This window comes from Malurus melanocephalus, unplaced genomic scaffold, assembly GCF_030028575.1.
Source record: "Malurus melanocephalus ecotype Western Australia unplaced genomic scaffold, MMel_1.1 scaffold_17, whole genome shotgun sequence".
Taxonomy (NCBI): Eukaryota; Metazoa; Chordata; class Aves; order Passeriformes; family Maluridae; genus Malurus; species Malurus melanocephalus.
In genome coordinates, this window is record NW_026623249.1 from 2762290 (window position 1) to 2781759 (window position 19470).

A 19470-nucleotide genomic window follows, 5' to 3' on the forward strand; every position below is an offset into this window, starting at 1 on the left:
TGTCAGTGAAAAATCTCCTCTTTTTCATTGGCTAGGCGSGGGGAATGCCTACCCACGAGGGCGGGCTCTGTGGCGGCACTTAGTCCCACCCAGTCCCACGAGATCCCTTATTTGATTGGCTCTCAGTGTTGTTTGTCACGAAGAGGAGCTCTCCTATTGGACAGTCGGCCCCGGACACGTCGAGCGGGCTCTGTTGTGTGTGTGTATGTGTAGAAAACAAGCCGAGCTGGCAGTGCTTCTCCCATTGGCTTCACGCGCTCGCAGGGGGCGTGGCCTCCCCATGAATAACCACGACTCCACCCGCTGTTGCCATGGCAACATGCAAATTTCGCTTCTCCACCGCCTGTGATTGGCGGGCACCGCCTTGGCGGGCCGGGGGCGGTGCCGGGGCGGAGGGGCGGTGGGCCGGGCAGGGAAGGGAAGATGGCGGCGGCGGAGCGGAGCCGATCCCCGGTTCCAGGGGGCTCCCCGGTGCCGGCCTGTATGTTCGCCCCGGAGCCCGGCTCCCCGGGCGGACGGCCTCGCATGGCGGCGGCCGCCTGTCCCCTCCGTGCCGCCCTCGACGGCGAGGACGGCGAGGCGCTCAACGGCGAGCCCGAGATCGACCTTACCAGTAAGGTAGGCCCGGCGGGGGGGCGGGCGGCGGCGAGCGCCATCTCCCCGCCGGGCCCCCGCTGCCCWCCTCCCTGCCGGTCGGCCATGCCCGAGAGGCTGCCCCCCAGCCTGGCCGCCCCTCGCGCCTCAGGAGAGCGAGGGCTGGGGTCCGCTTGCCTTCGCCCGGACGGGAGGCTCCCCTGATCGTTCTCCCGACCTAAGCATCACCTGCACCTGGCCCGGCGGCGGAGTCAGCGGTGCTGTGTAGAGGCGACCGGGAGAAGTGCAATAAAGTTGTTCCGTGTCCGGGCCGGGACAAGAGGGTTCTGGCAGGCTGCTCCGCCTCGGCTGGGGTGAACGCCAGCCCGCAGCCGGTGTAGCATCCTCAGCAAGCGCAGGGTTTGGAGCTGACAGCTGCTTCAACGTCCCACTGACGTTTGCCCTCCGCGCTGGGTCTCTAGTTATCTCTGCGGCCAGTTGTACTAATTCCCGGGACTTTCTCCACAATCTTAAAAGAAGGTCAGAGCTTGTAACTTCTGAGCAGAAGGGCCCAGTGATGGGGTGCCTTGCTCTTGCAAACAGGGTTCAGTCATCACAAAAAAAGTCTTGTTCACCATGTGCCGTTCCTTTCTAGGATCCCAGTGACAAAACTGTGGTGGTCTTATTTCTGTCAGAACCAGTTCTCACTTTCATCCTACAGGAAGGTACATTGTAGTAATATGTGTGTGTCAGGGCCTGCCATGGACTACATTAGTTACCTTTTCACACTGTCTTTTTTTTTTTTTTTTTCCTGATTGGATGATTTGTTTAATATACCTGTGTACCTTTTGCTGCCATGGATTTGATGTACTGTGGTGCTACCTCCTGCTCTAAAGTCTCCTGAAAACTTGTAATTATGTGATCCAGAAGTCAGCATGGCTGATGTTTCCTCCTAGTTTTCTGTCGTCCCTCCTCTTCATGATTCCAGCTAAAGTTGTTCCAGAGTCCTCAAGTTTCTTGCCCTCTGTGCACGGAGAAACAGAAAGAGGAATTGTGTCTGTGGACATGGAAACATGTTTTTTGAATGGATCACTGGATATTTAACAATGTGGTACTGTATTAAAACAAACGTTATGAAGACGTCTTATAAGATAGTAAAGAACAGAAACCAAACCAGTGGTATCTGTTGAGCCACCTGTTTGTGCCTTAAGGAGCTGGACAAGATTTTGTACAGGAGGCCAGTATTGATCTGTGCTTTGTCTTGGATGTGRCTGCTGTGGAAGTGGGCCAAGGAGGATGCCAAGGACTACATCACTGATTCTTGACAACCAGGAACCTGACCAAAACTCAGGCAAAGAGAGAGGAGTGCTTTTCTCCCACAAACTCCCATTTGTGGTGTCAGTCTGTCTTCCATTCCTAGAAATCTTCAGTTGCTATGGAGGTGGTAGGTAAGCATTTTTTTGACCTTTGTTACAATTTACTTTTCCATGGAGTACTGTACACCTGCTTTCTTTTCTCTGGACTTTTCATTCATCCCTATCTTGGATGAGAGCTAAAACTGTGAGCTCTTCTCCCTCTTTCCAAGTTAATCTCTCACTGTGTGCTCAAAACAGCAATCCCATATGGTGAGAATGCAGTAGCTAACCTGCACCTTCCTGGCACTCCCCATCTTTTCTGTCTTCCCAGTTGAATTATTCCACTCCAATCCCTGCTGAAAATGGGGACTCCCACTGCAATCAGTTTGTTTGATAGTTGCTACTTCTGTCCTAATCCTTCTGCCCCACCCCCTGACTGTGTTAATTCTTTTCTCCTGATCCTCTCCCTGTGCATTCATTGTTAGGTGGACTCTTTTTAGAGTGGAGCACTTTGGAATTCTGTTATCAAGTGCACCTTGTCAGTTGGTCCGGCAAACAGTTCTATTCATCAGCACAAATTCATTATCATGTTGATCTTAATGGGTGTTTGTTTTCCCCTCAGTGCCAACACACTGCAGCAGTAATCAACTTTGAGGTCAAAAAACATAGCACACAAAGCTATTAGTGATGCTGATACTTATATTAGATCTACATGGACAACAGAACATTAATAGCACCTGAACMATGTATGTCTACAGGGAAAAGATATTGCAGAAAGTGCCTTTCCCCCCAACTTCTCAATGGCTAATGGTGGTCTTCCAACCATGCAAAATGTCAAGGCTCTGTTTTTCCAATAACGACCAGCACTATGTACCACATAGTATTTGGTTTGCCCTTAATACTTGTAATTTGTCTGCCTCATGGATATAGTATGCTTTTTTTTGTAAGGACTGCCTGTAGTAGTGCTGGTTTAAACCGATCTCAGTCTTGCTGGTGTCTTGAAATTGCTGTTAATTAAAGCTGTGGCCTCTTGCTGTTGGGCAGTGCAGAATGGCAGAGTCCAGGAATAAGCCCAGGCAACTGTAGCTGTTACCACCTTTGGTGTATGTTAGTCCCCAAACTGATCAGAGAAGAGGCAAGCAAAACCACCTCCCAGAGATTGGGAATGGACTTTAGAGATACCTCAAGTTTGAAATGCTATGTTTCCTTCTGGTGTCTTAAGAATAAAACAATAACAGATTTTTACTTTTTTGCCCTACAGGAAATGTCAGGTTGCTAGACCCACATGGCTCCTACCGATAACTGCTCAGTGCCTGACAAAGTGGAAAGAGCAAAAGCGAAAGTCTTCAACTTTGTGAAAACCTCTTAAAAACCTGCAGTCGTAGCATGGAGGGGGTTGTTCAAAGATGAAAAGCAAAAAAAGCAGAGGGACCCAAATGGAGGGCTTCTCTTCAGCCAAGGAGAACGGCAGAGAACAGGCTCTCTCTATCCAGGAAGCTAAACAGATTTTCAAAATGGCACATCTTGCAGTGACCCAGGAAACTGCAGAACTGTCTGGGGCTGCAGCTGCAGAAGCAGTTGTTGGAAATGCTGAACAGCATTCGAAGTTGTGATCCATGAAAGCTGCTATTTTATCTACAGATACTTGATGTCCTACTATGTCTTATCAGCTTTAAGTTTCATCAGGCCCAGAGTAAACTTTGGAGGCAGTGTGGCACTGGAAAACACTTCAGGACTACCTCTGCATGGCAGTGAAAGCAGCAGTGTGGGGGAACAGTGTTTTGAGCTGATGTGAGTGAGCCTGTGCTGTTTGAGGCCCCCAGCCCTCCTGCCTGGCAACATGAGGAAAAGGCTACAATGAGCTGCTGAGTGCCTTGGTACTTTTTACARCACCCTGCTGCTCACACTGCTGAAGCACTTGGACTCATAGAAAAATAGAGCTGGTGATGAGACTTGAAGAAACTGAAGTTAGTGTGCCTGACACTGATGGTCCCTGTTCTTTTACTGATCTTTATGTGTGTTACAACCTGTTCAATAGATCTTCCTGAGTCCATGACTTGTGCTGGTGCACTGGCCTAAACAGTGAGCCTATCAGTTGTGCTTCCAGGAATTCCTAAAAGTACTTGCAGGGCGAAAAAAGCCCTACACATCAAAACACAGCTTTCCATTCCTGCCYGGACTGAACCTCTCAACAGTTGSTGATATTTCTGTCAATACATTTACATCCAGTGGTTTCCCTCAAGACGAAAATGAAACTGAAAGGAAAATGGAACTGAAAGAAAAACTAGTAAAGCAAAATTCAGTCTTCTGTAGCAAGACATAGAAAGACTATGACTTTCCAGATCAGAGTGCTTTGGTACCCTTCGCAGACAATGCCAAATACTTAAAAGGTTTATGTAGCACATTTGTCCAAAAGAGGCACGTGAAGGCGATTGCATCTCTTGTAGCTGTCTGACCCTTGCAGACACATCCATGCTCTCTGGGACCCTTAATATCTGAGGAAAGTGTTGCTTTGGCAAGCTTAAACCTTCTAACCAGCACCTGCTGTATGTGCTTCAGTTTCCCAGTGTGCATCACTATGGTTTTGAAAGCTGCTTAAGTATTATTTTTGTGGTGTTGGGTTCCCTTACATTCTAGATTTCCAAAACAAGGCCTTCATCAACTATGTAATAGTGGTAGTAATAGTATTAGTTAAGGTAGTTACTCCTTGAAACACACTGTGTTAGCTATGCTAACAAATCAGACTCTGTTAAAGAACATTGGGCAGACTTGAGGATATTATTGTCAGCTGCTGTAAACCATATGTTTATGCAAATCTAGCAGAGATTTCAGGCTGGTCTCAGTGCATAGTGAAGGGAAGTGCTTCTTTCTGGGTGTGATTTTGGGACATTTATGTAGGGACAGTTGTGGATGTCACTGAGTGTTGTACTGTGGCACAGGTGTGCCTACTCATAGGGCTCTTGGTGGGTGACAGCCTTTACAGATGTTACTAAAAGTGCCTTTTTCACAGAAATGTCTATCTCAGTTGCTATCAGGCTGCTGTACTGGGATGCTGAGCCACCAGCAGATTTGTAACCACGGAGGTAGCCAGAGGGCAGGTGGAGTGACTGATGGAGGTCTTCTTGGTCTGTCACTGCCATGCCACCATTGTGGCTGCTCTGYGCAAATGTCTTCAGCTGTACTGTGTGAGCAGTGCAGGTTTCTGCCAGAAWTGGTGCTGTGCCATTCAGTTCTAAGAAAAATCATTCCTGAAGCATTCTCTTGTATTCATTTTCTGCTTTTTCTGTTTTGTTTTTTCATTCTCTTGACATTCCTGGAGGGAAGGGCAAAGGATTTGTTTGTTGCAATAGCTGCAGTCAGAGCTTGTTGATAACAYAGCTGCTGGCCTACAAAACTGCAGCTCTTCTCTGGTGAAACCTCCAGATGTGCTCATACAAATTGCTTTGTATGTGTGCCCCTCAGCACTGTAAAGTACCTAAAATTCTCTGACGAGTTTGAAAATAATGCTTCTTTGTGCTCTCTCTTTTCCTTCTGCCCCCTCAGAAAACAGAAGGGGACATCAAATATGTGAAAGACTTCGGAGATGCTCTGGATTTTGGTGCCTAGGTGTGCTCTGCAGTGAGGTCTGGTTGGCTTCCTCTGGCCGTCCTGCTGTGTTTTGGGGGAGCAGCAGCWCTCTTTGCAGCAGAGACTGTGGAGTACCCAACTAGGGAATTTCTGTGGAGAAAATATCTCCTCCCATTTCTGTTTGCCTTTCATGGAAACCTATTGGGGTGTTCACTTACGTGTGACTTTTAAACATTGGTTGCATCAAAATGAGATGCTTGGTATTCTTACTTGCTTTGATGTGTATTTTCCAGCRTGAGTGAACTCTGAGCTCAGACAAACAACCTTGTGCAGTGTCACAAGGAAATAGCTGTCAGCAAAACTGGTTTAAAAAGCAAAACAAACCACCACAAAGTGGTCCTGGAAAAAGAGCCCTCTCTTTCAATAAAGCACATTGATTGATTGTCCTTGCAGCTGAAGCTGGTTTTGAAATTGTTTGCCTGRTATCTGCAAATATATATTTAATCTTTTTTTTCCAGCTGGTGATGGTGAGTCCAACTTCAGAGCAATATGACAGTTTGCTCCAGCAGATGTCAGAGAGGATTGATGAGGGATGTGGGGAGACCATCTATGTCATTGGACAAGGATCAGGTGAGTATATAGCTTCCCAGGAAAATGACAAAAAACGCATTAAAATTATAAGAAAAGAACTAGTTAATCTAACTGGACAGCTGCTGAAGGTAATGCATACTTTTCCAGAATAATGGGAAAACCTCCATAAAGTATAGCAGAATATGTGGGACAGATTCTTCCATTTTATTCATGCCAACAACTGTCTTATGTAGTGGAGCTAAACATTTTTTGGTATAAAATCATGCAAGTTCTCTTTTGGAAATAAAGTGTATCTTGTCTGAGAACACCAGGAAAAGACAAAGAATCTAAAATTACAGTAACAGCTTTAGTACAGATATCCTTGATGTCTGTGAATGTCTTGTTCTGTCTGACTTTGTTCACTGCTCCRTTGGAAATAACATATTTTTATCCCACAGGAGAGTATTATAGATACTTCACATAGCCAAAATATATGCTGCTGTCTTTGTTTGTTAGTATGTGTCTGCACTATGGAGGGAAGGTTTTCCTCCACTCAGGATGAGACTCTTATTGTCACATTAATTTGTATATGACTGCAGTCATTTGCCTGTGCAGATTTTAGCAGTTAACATGGATTACCTTTTTGTTCTTTTTGACAATTTGAATATTTACATCTGATGCTGGTAAAATAATACTGAGCATGCCCTTCCTTTGAAATTGAAATTCCTTTTCTGAATATAAAATAATATATAATATATATATATATAATATAAAATAATGCCCAACTCAGCTGACTGAGAAGCAAATGAAGACTGACACAAGAAGCTCATTAGTTCAGCAACAGTGACCTTTCCCTGTCTCTCTTGGTTCTTGTCTTCTGTCCCTGACTTGTCATTCCCTTCCTGTAACCCAAGGCTCGAGACATGGGGCTTTTAGTTTCCCTCAGTGTCATCAACTTCTCAGCCAGTTTATGAGTGAGATTGGAAATTGCCCAGTAMCTCTGCTAGTTTTAGAGCTGTGCTGTAATTAAAATGCTGATAAGTTCATGCAAACTKCAGTTCCTGCTTACTAGCTGATGAGTCAGCCATGCATATGAACATGCACACATGGCAGTAGCTTTGGTCATCCAGGTGCAGTGGGGCACTCCACSTTTGTTTGTTGTTTTGTGGGCATTTTTTACCCACAGAGGAGATTCTGTGGTGAAATCTGTGCACCTTCACAGCACCTTGGTTAGGAAAGAGAACACTTGTGGCCTTGACCCTGTCTAGATAGTTGCCACTGGCATGGTCTGACTGTCAGCTCTTTTGCTTGGGTAAGCTGCTCAGAGGAAGCAGTGCCTCCTTGTTTTTTTTTCTGGTCTCATGTGCTGTCAGCATTTCTTTCAAGTGCTAGGATGAAGGCAGTGAAACATGCCAAAAACATTTTTTAACTGGAGTACATGGGGGCTAAAAAAATTGCTGTGCAGGTCAGACTTGCTGAAAATGTGTACATGGGGTGTGGTTTTATAAGCTGATTGTTTATAATGGTCCCACATTTACTGGTTTCTTGTGGTGATGTTTCAGTCAGAGCTTTYCTTTGTTAATGCTTTACCTTTTCTTGCAATGTGAGAGGAGGTATTCTATCTGATTGAAGGACACAAAATACCTTCAGATTACAAAGTAAGGGAATTAGACAGAAATRTCTTTCTTGCCAATCCCTACCCCTTCGTAAAAATTGTGAAGAAAACTCCTCCAGATGAAAGATGGTGCTTTTCTAGTACATTTAAAGACTTAGAGTGAAGACCTTCCCTTTTTATTTTGGGCCAAGGGTGCTTATTCTGTGTACATGGCTGACATTTCCAGTCCACATATAAATCCTGATGGGTGTGAAGGTCCCAAGCAGGATGACATTGCTGCTGCCTGTTGCAAGGTGGTGCTCACTGACTGCTTTTGTCTCCTCAACACCACGCTAGATGGGACTGAGTACGGTCTGAGTGAGGCAGACATGGAGGCGTCCTATGCCACATTGAAGAGCATGGCAGAGCAGATCGAGGCAGATGTCATCCTCCTGCGGGAGCACCAGGAGGCAGGGGGCAAGGTGCGCGACTACCTCGTTCGGAAACGTGTGGGTGACAACGACTTCCTGGAGGTCAGGTGAGGAGCTGGATGGAGCCAGGGTTAGCAGCTCAGCTGCATTTTTACTGTGTGAGCAGTGCGTGATGCTGAGCCAGAAAAGCCGCTTCGAGTCTGGGTGTTGTAGCTACTTAACAAAGGGAGTCGAGCTTGGCCACTCCTTGCTGATGAAATTGCTTTTTTGTTGTTGCTGTCTCTTTTGTGAACAAACTGTTGGTGGAAATTTGATTAGCAGAGGGCCATTGCCGTCTGGGTGGCAGCCTCACATTTGGGGGATGTTTTGTATGCTGGGATGCCAGAAGGGAGTCACATGTGCACGTGTGGCTGTATGTATGTGTATATATGCACACTGCTGGAACACAATACTTTTAACTAAGGATCCAGTTCTGTTCAAAGACTCCGATGATACAAGTCACCTTTTAATGGACATATACTAGGTTATGCAACATGACTTGAGAATCTGCCCAGACCTGGATGGAGTGGATTTCCAACATTTGCCAATGGCCATAACAGCCACATTGATCAAAGTCAAGGAAGGAGCTTGCTGTAGGAGATGGCTTTCTGCTAAAATATTTCATTGTTTTTTTAGCTTATCTTTTTCTGGGAACAGCAATTTTAATTTTTGTGCTCTACTTAGCGCTTGGTGCTGTTGCAACATGAGAAATGTGAGAAAGGCAGAGGTGTTCTGGATCAAGTTGGGATTCAGTCTTCTTTTTGGATTGCCACTGTGTTTATGTTGGATCACAGAGACAAGGAGTTGGAGTAGAGACTGTATGACACTGTATGACATCAAGCAGTGTCATGTTCAGTGACACCAGTGGACACCAGTGACATATTTCCCCAGTCTTCCACATCCCAGGCCCCAGAGTCTGGGATCTCCATTGTTAGTTAATAACTGTGAAAGAATCTGTGCTCTGCTTGTGAAGATCTAACTTTTTAAATCTTTGCTTGAAGGATAGGGAGAAAAAGCCAGTTATTTGCAGAAGCAGTGATGTTTGGGTTTTTTTGATCACTTGTTCATTTCCTCAGGTACTGTATTTTACCAGGCTCCTTTTTCCTTTCCCTGCAGGGTAGCAGTGGTTGGCAATGTGGATGCAGGGAAGAGCACCTTGCTGGGTGTCTTGACTCATGGCGAGCTAGACAATGGCCGGGGCTTTGCTCGGCAAAAGCTCTTCCGCCACAAGCACGAGATTGAGTCAGGCCGCACCAGCAGTGTGGGCAATGACATTCTGGGCTTCGACAGCGAGGGCAAYGTGGTGAACAAACCTGACAGCCACGGTGGCAGCTTGGAGTGGACAAAAATCTGTGAGAAATCCACCAAGGTCATTACTTTCATTGACCTGGCTGGTCACGAGAAGTACCTGAAAACCACCGTCTTTGGCATGACTGGCCACTTGCCTGACTTCTGCATGCTTATGGTAGGTAGCAAGAAAGATGGGCCATACCAGCTGGATTGGGCCTTTCACAGCTTTAACAGCCTTGACTTTTGTCCTATTGCAAAGTGCCTGTGGGGTTTTGGAGGGAGGCAGCATCTCCTAGTGTTGGAGAGAAAAAGCCCCTCTGGCTCTCTTTTCTGGACTCTGAGGCAAGTGTCCCAGGACTGTCAGTCCCAGATAGGCCCAAGGTTTGTGATTCTCAAAAGCGGAAAGATTTATAAATTCTAGAAAACCTTGTTAAAACTTGAGGGAAATGARTCAGTCCTCTGCCAATGTCCAACAACATTTGAGATGAGCTGGGTCTGGTCATACAATTCCAGTGACACATCTATAGCCTAATCACAGTCTACTGCACATCTGACAYGAGGCCTTCTCCGTGATCCAGCTTACTGCAGAAGGAACAGTGACTTCCCTGTATTTTATATCCCTGGTATAGGTTGGGAGTAACGCTGGGATTGTTGGAATGACCAAGGAGCACTTAGGCCTGGCGCTTGCACTTAACGTTCCCGTCTTCGTTGTGGTGACCAAGATTGATATGTGCCCTGCCAACATCCTGCAAGGTGAGTCTTACAGGCTCTCTCCAGGGCTGTTTCTTACTTCTGTACGTGTTGCTGTCCTCTGCTTGGGTTCAGGAATTACTGCTGGAAGAAAGCTGCTTTAACTGGTTCTGACTGCATCCTAAACACTTTCCAGAAATTTGTCCTTTTCCCTTGATTATGTTGCAGGTAGCTCACTTGTACTCACCATGTCAAAATTACCCATGTTGGGGACCCAGTTGAGCAGCCCAAAAGTGTTTGCTACAAGGTTTTGCTTAATTGAGCTCTAAGAGGAGCAGCATACACTTGGGGTTTGGGCTCTGCTTTCTCTCTGGGTATTTAAACATGGAGGAAAAATCTGGAAGTTCTCTTGAAAGCTACTTTCCTCTCTGCCCACAGTTGGAGTGTGATCTTAAGCTGTGATCAGAGTTCTTGTCCGGAAGTTTTTAGGAAGGGGCAGCTGCTTGTTACCTCCCTGGGCACTTTTCAGGTACACTGGCCTAAGCACAGCAGCTCCTTCCTCTGTCTGAACAACMAACCAACACTTCGTAAATCATGGTTTAAAGCAGCTGCATATGTGGGCTCTGGTAGCAGGATGGGAGGCAGGACATGACACAATCAGGGGTGGCAACAAGTAGCATAGACTAGTGATTTTTTTCTCAGCAGAGTTAAAGCAGCACCTCTAACTCCAGCAGTGTTCCATTAATCCATGTTTGACATCTTTTCAGGCTGTGACCTACTCTCACTTTTAAAATTCTCTTTAAGCATTTCTCACACCTTCAGAAACATGGTGTGGTTAATTGGAGCAATGGGGTTTTTTTGATCATCAGGGAAATGAATGCTTCTGGTACTGTCTGTAGTTCAGTTGATTACTGTAAAAATCCTAAGTATGTTCCAAGCGCGTGATCAGGAGATAATCTGTATATCTCTATACTAGATGTTTGGCAAATAAATGTAGGGCCTGAGCATAAGATGATAACTGGGAAGGAAGAAGAACCTTTGGCTCAGCGTGAGGAGAGAAGAACTGCTCTTGGGAGAAGCTGCTCCTGTGACATGCTCTGTTTAAAGTCAACACAAGATTTGACTCAAGTATATCTGTGAAGAGCAGATGGCCTGATTAGATGTTTGTATTTGTGTATCCAAAACATTACTTTCCCACAGGCAATCATTTGTTTACAAAACCCCATCTAATTGGATAACAATTGTACAACAAATTATTTGCTCTTTTAAGCCCTTAGTACCCTTTTTGGTTTTTTTTCTTTATTTATTGTAAGGCACTTTGTAGGAGACTGATGCTAACGCATCAGGTAATGCCCCTTCTGGCTGCTAGATATAAAGCTTTATAAGAAAATAAATAAAGAAGAAGCTAAAAGATTAAAATTGRGACCAATGAGATTTGTCCCAAAAAGTAGATTTCTTAATATGGTCCACCCACATTGTCCTAGTGTTTGATGATAATCTTTTACCTCTTTCATGCTTCTCCAGCCTCCTAGGGCAAGTTGACTGCCAGAAAAAATGAATTGAGGCTTGCTTGGTCAAAATTGATATCCAATTCACACATTCTCAAATATGTCCATTCCCGAGTCTTGGTTTCCAGTTAATTCACTATTAGGAACTTTCTAGGAAAAATCCTTCCTAGAAAGAGGAAATACTTTGTAACTGCTTAAAGCTACTAATAGCTAYAAAATATCTACTTCACAGCATTGCCCTTGCAGATGCAAACTTGTCTGTCTGTTAATGTATGGTGTCGCTTGGCAGCGGGCTAGCTGGCATGAAATGGAAGATGGAATGTCTCCTGAGTCCCACCTGGGCTGCAGCAAACTCATAGTCTCACCTTTAGCCATCTTCTGTCTATCTGTGGCCAGAGCACCCATCTCCCTTCGGGGAGAGACCTCCAAAACTGATTTGTAAAGACAGGAGATGCTGCCCTAACAATATTCATTTCACCCTTTAAGAAACCCTGAAGCTGTTACAGCGACTGCTGAAGTCCCCAGGGTGCAGGAAGATTCCCGTGCTGGTTCAGAGCAAGGATGATGTCATTGTAACAGCCTCCAACTTCAGCTCAGAGAGGTAACGGGAGTAGAGGAGAATCCTTTCTCTTTCAATCTTATGTGGAGACTGGGTGAGGAGATTCAGAGAGTCCCATTGTCTAGATGTGTGAAGATTGCATCTGCCATGTGGTGTGTTGATTCCATAYGAGTGTGTTGATTTTTGAGGTTGACCTGCTTGTTCTTTGCCTCTCTGAGGCAGAAATGAGAGGCTGCTTCTGGGCGGTCTGCAGAAGACAACAGGGTATCTGTCTTCCTTCAGTCCTGGAACCTTACACCTTTTTCCAAATGTCATCAGAAGGCAGAGGCAATGTTGCAGGTTTTCAAACATGGGCCGTTGTGCCTCTGACTGCTTGCCAGGCTCTCCCTTCCTAGCACTGTGTATTGAATTCAGTCCCCAGATTTTGGATGTCTCCCTACATGTGGAAAGCCAGGTAGGAAGGTGAACTAACTCCATCAATTTTCCTTTACAGGATGTGCCCAATTTTCCAGATTTCAAATGTTACTGGGGAGAATCTAGATTTGCTGAAGATGTTTCTTAATCTCTTGTCTCCACGGACCAGTTACAGGGAAGAAGAGCCAGCAGAATTCCAGATAGACGATACTTACTCTGTCCCGGTAAGGGGCCTGGTATTTGGAAGAATGTTCTGTTCCCTCTTTTAGGTTGAAGAAGGTATCTTCTCTAGAGAGGGGAGTTCTAGAGCTCTTCTGCTGGCCTGATTGAATAACCACAATTACTGGTTTTTCTTTTTTGGCATAGGGTGTAGGAACAGTTGTCTCTGGGACGACGCTGAGAGGTCTCATCAAGCTAAATGACACTCTGCTGCTGGGGCCAGATCCCCTTGGCAACTTCCTCCCTATTGCTGTCAAGTCCATCCACCGCAAGAGGATGCCTGTCAAGGAGGTGCGGGGAGGCCAGACAGCATCCTTTGCATTGAAGAAGGTGAGGTGATCTCCTCTAGACCCCCAGAACAGGAACTGCCCTCCTAATTTTTGAGTGTTCTTGGAGTTCAGCTGCCATCAGGCTTTCTGCAAACCTCAGCTGCCTCATTTTGCAGTGGAATGAAATCTCATAGAACTWCTGTGGTTCCACATCCTGGTTTTACCTGCCAGGGATTGCAATGCCACTAGGCAATGATGTTGGAGATACCTAAGAAAGGGGAGGCATTGCAAGGTAAGTCCCCTTTTGTACTGGAACTGCATTAGTGTCCCTGGCAGCATATTTACACTAGTCCTCTTGGCTTGTAGGACCAGCTGCATGATTTGTGATTTAATAATCAGCAAAATTTGATACAATTCCTCTTGCAAAAGGTTTCTTGTCAATAGAAGCTACATTGATTTTAAGGGGATACAGTTTGACCTACATCATACTTCATGTGTCCAGGCTTACTGTGTTATATTAACAGACATCATGATTTTGGAGAGATCATTTGCTTGGATAATGTGCAACTGGGATGTATATTTTGCTTAAAAAGGATCAGTGAGGTAAATGTGTCAGTGTTCAGCATTTCCAGTACTTTGAAGCCTCCTTAGAAACTTCAGCTGAATTTGATTTTTTCAACCTTTACGTAATATTGTACACAAAGCATACAGCTACACAGCTCTTGCTTTGCCTGTTGGTGGGCATGAGATAGATAGTATCTGTGAAATGCCTTAGGATTCTGCTGGATGCAGTCAGCCAGAGCAACAAATTTCTTCCCTGGAGAATCGTGCTGAGGTTTTTTGTGTCTCTGCTTTTCAGATCAAGCGTTCTTCCATCCGGAAAGGCATGGTAATGGTGTCACCCCGTCTGAATCCACAAGCATCATGGGAGTTTGAAGCAGAGATTCTGGTGCTCCATCACCCCACCACCATCAGCCCACGATATCAGGCCATGGGTACGTGTGTCAGTGTTGTTTTGTCTTTGTTTCCTGGTGGTAGCAGTTTATATCAGATCTACCCTGAGATAATTTTGCTCCTGATGTCTCTGTCAACCTGAATAAATGCTGTAGTTCCTACTTTTTCCTTTCCGAGCAATGTGGAAGGGGGGCAGGCTGTAAGGTAGAAAGGAGATGTGTGGCCTCAAGTGTACTTGGAGCCTGCCTTTGCCGGATATCTGGTGCAAAGATTCTCCACTTTCAAGCACTTATGGAAAGACTCATTTTGGGTCCTGCCCTCTAGCCCAGCTGCTTGGTATGTAAGATTCTGTTGAGGATGCTTCAGGACAGGCATGATTTGAAGGCAGCTGTCCTAGCTTATGTACATGTTCTTTTTGGGGACAGAACAAAGGCAGCTGCGTGACCCGTATRGTCTTAGCTGCAGGGTGAGGAGCTGCCTTAGATGTGTCTCTGAAGCTTGTTCCACTAATGGCCCTGGCTGCTGAAAGCCTTTGTGCTTTACATTTGCAGTGCATTGTGGCAGCATCCGTCAGACGGCCACGATTCTCAGCATGGACAAGGACTGCCTGCGGACAGGGGACAAAGCCACGGTGCACTTTCGCTTCATCAAAACCCCGGAATATTTGCATATAGACCAGCGGCTGGTSTTCCGGGAAGGCCGCACCAAAGCTGTGGGTACCATCACAAAGGTAAAGGCTGATGAGTCCCACTGCTTTTGCCCATTAGCTACTTCGTACACTGGGAAGCCAGCAGGAGAATCTGGATAGCTGTGGAAAATTGAGGGAAAAGGCTGTGCTTCAACCACAAGCAATAGCSCTGACATGGGTTGTAAATGACTGATGTGCTTTGTCTTGTGATGGGTCTTAAACTGGTGTGAATAAGGGAATGTAAAGCGGGGGGCTGAGCCAGATGCTGCTGTTTCTTAAAGTTCTGTCTGTTTCTGATACCTTTTAGCTGGTCCCTTTGGGTCATGTTGTGAAGGTTAGAGTGTCACCTCAGCCAAGTGGCTTTCGAAGGGTGGAAGCTCAGGTGTCTAAGTTTCTTCAGAGAGCTGCCGCTGCTGCATTCTCCTCATGACTACTTTTATAAATTCTCCTGAGGCTTTTTCTTAAAAGCATCATTGAACCTTGCCTGATCAACCTAACTATTTTAATGCCAAGTTTGGCTTCTCCCTTTACAATTTGTAGCTACTCCAGACCACCAATAACTCACCAATGAACTCCAAGCCACAGCAGATCAAGATGCAGTCAACAAAGAAGGGAGCTGTTACGAAACGAGAGGATGGTGTTCCTTCTGGGACGGCAGCTGGAGGCCCAGCCGCTGGGGATGAGGCCCCCTCAACAGCTGCAGCACCATTGACACCTACTGCCCTRCAACCATTGGTAAGTGAGGAAAGTACTGTGTCTCTCCTAGCTGCTTGTGCCCTGGTTTCACCTGTTGGAGGAAGGGCACTCTAAAGCACAAGCATTATCCYCTCACACCTTGAACTCACCTTGGGACTCAATGTACCACAGAAACAAACAGAAATATAAGTAGTGTCACAGCAGAAATTGTCATTTTTTTATGACTGGATGACTCCCTGGCTGACCTTCCATCAGACAGCAGCTCAGGATACTGGGACAGTTCAGGTTGTACCCCAGGAAACGTCTAGTCTAACCTGCTCTAAGTAGGATTAGCTGTGATGTCAGACCAGATTGCTAAGGGGTTTATCCAGTCATGTCTTAAAAACCTCCCAAGGAGGAAGACTGCACAACTTCCCTTGGCAACCTGTTTCACTGCTTGACCATATGCACAGTGAAGAAATGTCTCTGTATACCCAGCAGCAGAACTAGTGAAACATCTAGCAACAGTCATAGAACGGGTCTTCGATACCTGAATGAGAGGCAGAGTATCCCTACACTAGAGAAATTACAACCTAAGTATTAGGCACAGGTTGTTGCCCTGTCAAAGAGGGAGAAGGGGGACATCCAGGAAGAAGGAAAGGCCTGTCTCTTTCTAGAGAAATTGATCTAGGTTGTTTATTTGGTTAGGACTTTTCAGTTCAGCTTGTCCATGAAGGATACCCAGTCTTTCTGGCCTGAAAGGAATGGAAGCTCAATTCTCACTGCAGGCTTTGGGAGCCTATTTATCAGCTTTATTGATGATAGAGGAAAGGTCTTCTCCTTGTAGGATACTTACTTAGTACGTGAAGGGCTCAGGAACTGACTCTGTCATGYAACAGGGTGTTCCTCTTTTTAATTGGTTGCCATGGTCAAATCTTGCTCTCTTGAGCCAGACTGCTGATCAAAGAGGGCCCCCTGGCAGGGTTTCTCTCCCTCTGCATATGTCTGGGACTTCACACCTCCATCTCGTGTTTTTGTAGTGCCACTGTGGTTGTAAGTAGTGCTCCCTGCTTGCTCTTTGTTTCATCCCTCCCCCTGAGACTCTGGGTTGCTTTTGTTCTTGCTTACCTCTTCCTCTCTCTCCTTGCCACATCTCCTCAGCCTGCACTGGATGAAGAGCCCCACATCCGTGAGGGCAATAAGGTATCTGGCTGCTCTCAAAGAGAAACAGTGGGTTTGCTGAGGTTGGGAAGAGTCAGGTTACCAAGAAAGCCATGGGAGGGTGGGGGGGCTCATCTTCAATCCTGAACAATGTCAGAGGAGCCTGAGGCCTTGATTTCCTGTATGCTGAACCCCATGGCACCTGCTGGCTCTCATGGGAGCGAAGCATTCAGAAACTTGGGAAAAAAAAGAGTCTCCCCAGCTTGAAGGGTAAAACTTCATGGTGCATCTGTCTCCTTCCCTCATGGTGTATCTGTCTCCTTCCTGCTTTATCTGCTTCCTGCAGTGGTAGGAAGCTGATCAGTCACAACTGCCCTCGTGCTGTGTGAATGTGTGTGTGATCCATCTGAACTCTTGCTGTGTTGATATCCCAGCTGAGGGGTTGCTTTGAACTGAAGTCAATCTTCTTGTTTTTCAGTCAAAAGTCGGAGGAGGTGGCCGTCGACGTGGGGGTCAGCGCCATAAAGTGAAATCTCAGGGAGCCTGTGTGACTCCTGCCAGTGGCTGCTGAATTTCTTATTCCTCCTCTCTCTGAGGAATTCCTCCCCTTCCCTTCATTTCTTATCCAAAAGATCCAGAGCAGCTTAAACCAAAACCCATCCCAGCTGATTGGCTGCAGAAGAAGCGATGGAGAGGAGCATAATTTATAAGCTAATGAAGGTGATAAGACAGAGAACTGAGTAACTGACACCTTCCTCCTCCCCCTGTCGACACATTTTTGTACATCATGGGCTTAGTTTTTATTCTTATTAGTTTTTATTACATTTTGTGTGCATGAAGATGAGAGGAGAGTCTGGATCGAGCTGCAAAGAGCCAGTTAGTTGCCTCCCTCCTCCCTCACCCCTTTCTGACCACAGGACTTGCTGCTCTCTCCCTACTTGCTGTCTCAGATCCAGGGGTTATCAAATGCCTGAAATTTCAGACTTGCAAAGGTTAAAACAGGTTGTTAAGGGTGGCTCCATGGGGCATTGTTTCATCACCACTGTGGCCTCGTGCCAAATATGTTTTTAATTCCCTCCCGCTGAAACTATTTCTGAATGGATTTAATTTAATGTTGTAATGACTGAAGTTTGAAGGAGATGGTGAGAAAGTTCTTTAGTTGAAGATCTAAGAGGGAAACAAATTGGAAAGCAGTTGCTGATGTTAAGTTCAGGGATCCTATGCTCAGTATCCTCAAATAATGTTGATAGCACTTAAAATTTTAATTAGCAACAGAGTTAAATGGGCAGACATTTAGTCACCCTGTTCCTCTCCCCATCGTGCTGCTTTTCCTAGTGTTTGTTCAGTGCACATTGGAGCAAATCTAACCTGCCTCTCAAGGCTGCAGCAGCTCCACTGACAGTATTAACAATAGCGCAGGAGCACTCAGTCTGTCCCTTGAGCCAGAGAAAGCCTTCTCACCTCGATGGTCAGAGATCACAGGTGGCAAGATACCTTTGGAACAGATACACCAGGCTAACGTGACCTCCCCTGGATTTTGTTTACTCTGAGATTTTCAGAACCTCTTTGGAACTCACTGGCCAAACTTTGCCATGGCAGAGGTAGGATTCATCTACTCCCTTCTTGGCCAAAGAGGGCACTGATGAATTGGTACCAAATTTATAAAAGCACTTCCAAAGCTGGAAGTACATGGTCATTTTTCTGACTTCCATTTAATTTTTTTTTTAAGTTTTTTTTTTTTTTAATGAGAAATTCTGGCTTCTCCAAGAAGGCCATGCAAGGACAGTTTACAAATTACTGTTGGAATATTTTTTTAAACCATTTAATGAGTTGTTCAAGTGATTGATTCCCTGCTTATTTTGATCTTTTTTTTCTAACCCTGCCTCCTCACTTGGCTCCAGTGAGGACAGGAATTGTCCTCTGCTGGTTTGTGGTGAGCTGTGGGAGCCTGGTAGCATTTTGAGGAGGAGGCGGCATCCTCAGTAAATCATGGCTCTCCCCAGCAGGTGTGGTCAGGCTCAGTTTCTCTGAGGGCTTCCTCCTCCAATGAAGGACTTTTATTTTAATTAGAGGGAGACTGTAAAGTTTCTGTCCCTCCTTAGCGRGTTGTTCCTGTTCCTCACTCTGTGTCACCTGTGTGGAGTTCATTCCAGTTCACCTTGTGACTCGGGGTAGGCTTCCAGGCCRGCTGACTGGCAGAGCGCATCTCCCACTGCCAACACCAGCACTCCAAGAGCATTAAGCGGCATGGGAGAGGTGGGAAGTGTGGTTTGGAGACGAGGGCCCTTTGCCTTAGAGACTGCAGTGGCCTGAGGGTGGGTGGAAGGGGGAGGTCAGACAATCCTTTTCCAAGCTATGTGCCTAAATACCAGCACTCCTGGCGAGGGAGGAACTATAGGCGGCTACAACACTAATAGCACCCGCATTGTGAGAGGGTGTGAGGTGTGGCTAAGCAGGGCATGAGGGCCTGGCCTGTTTGTCTTCTGGCCCTGTAGCAGCACCAAACTGCATCTGATTTCACTGCCCTCTGCTTCTGAGGGGAGCAGGGAGCTCCAGGCGGTTTTCTTTCTCCATTCCTTGTGCTCCAAATGAAGGGGACTGCCGAGACTGAAAGAAGGTTCACTTCAATTTGTGCAAAGGAGGTGGTGTTATCTCTCTTTTGTGACCAGCATTTACAGATCACTCAGGCTGGTGTGATCTATAAAATAAATTTTAAAAAAGTTTGTTCCATGTAAAAGTGTGTCTTCTTGRTTTTTGTCCCTCTGGAAAACCAGGCTGAAATCCAGAGGAAGCAGAGCACCAGGTTCCTTTGCTGGCTATAAGGGAGATTGTGTTCATAGTGATGGCAGGGCAGGGCATACCACAGCACAGGAGAGCTGCTGCTGAGCCTCTGCACAGCCCTGACAGCTTTTAC

At 46.0% G+C, this 19470-nt stretch overlaps 1 protein-coding gene across 1 annotated transcript; it reads left to right on the top strand.

The window, feature by feature from the left end:
- Positions 1–397: 397 nt before the first annotated feature.
- GTPBP1 (GTP binding protein 1) lies at positions 398–19293 on the top strand. The gene is made up of 12 exons (XM_057388518.1): positions 398–618; positions 6014–6125; positions 8017–8197; positions 9246–9594; positions 10049–10172; positions 12104–12218; positions 12670–12814; positions 12957–13139; positions 13938–14073; positions 14584–14762; positions 15261–15455; positions 17035–19293. Exons 1-12 carry the CDS (start codon positions 424–426, stop codon positions 17125–17127), a joined length of 2007 nt encoding a protein of 668 aa, XP_057244501.1. The 5' UTR covers positions 398–423; the 3' UTR covers positions 17128–19293.
- Positions 19294–19470: the final 177 nt, after the last annotated feature.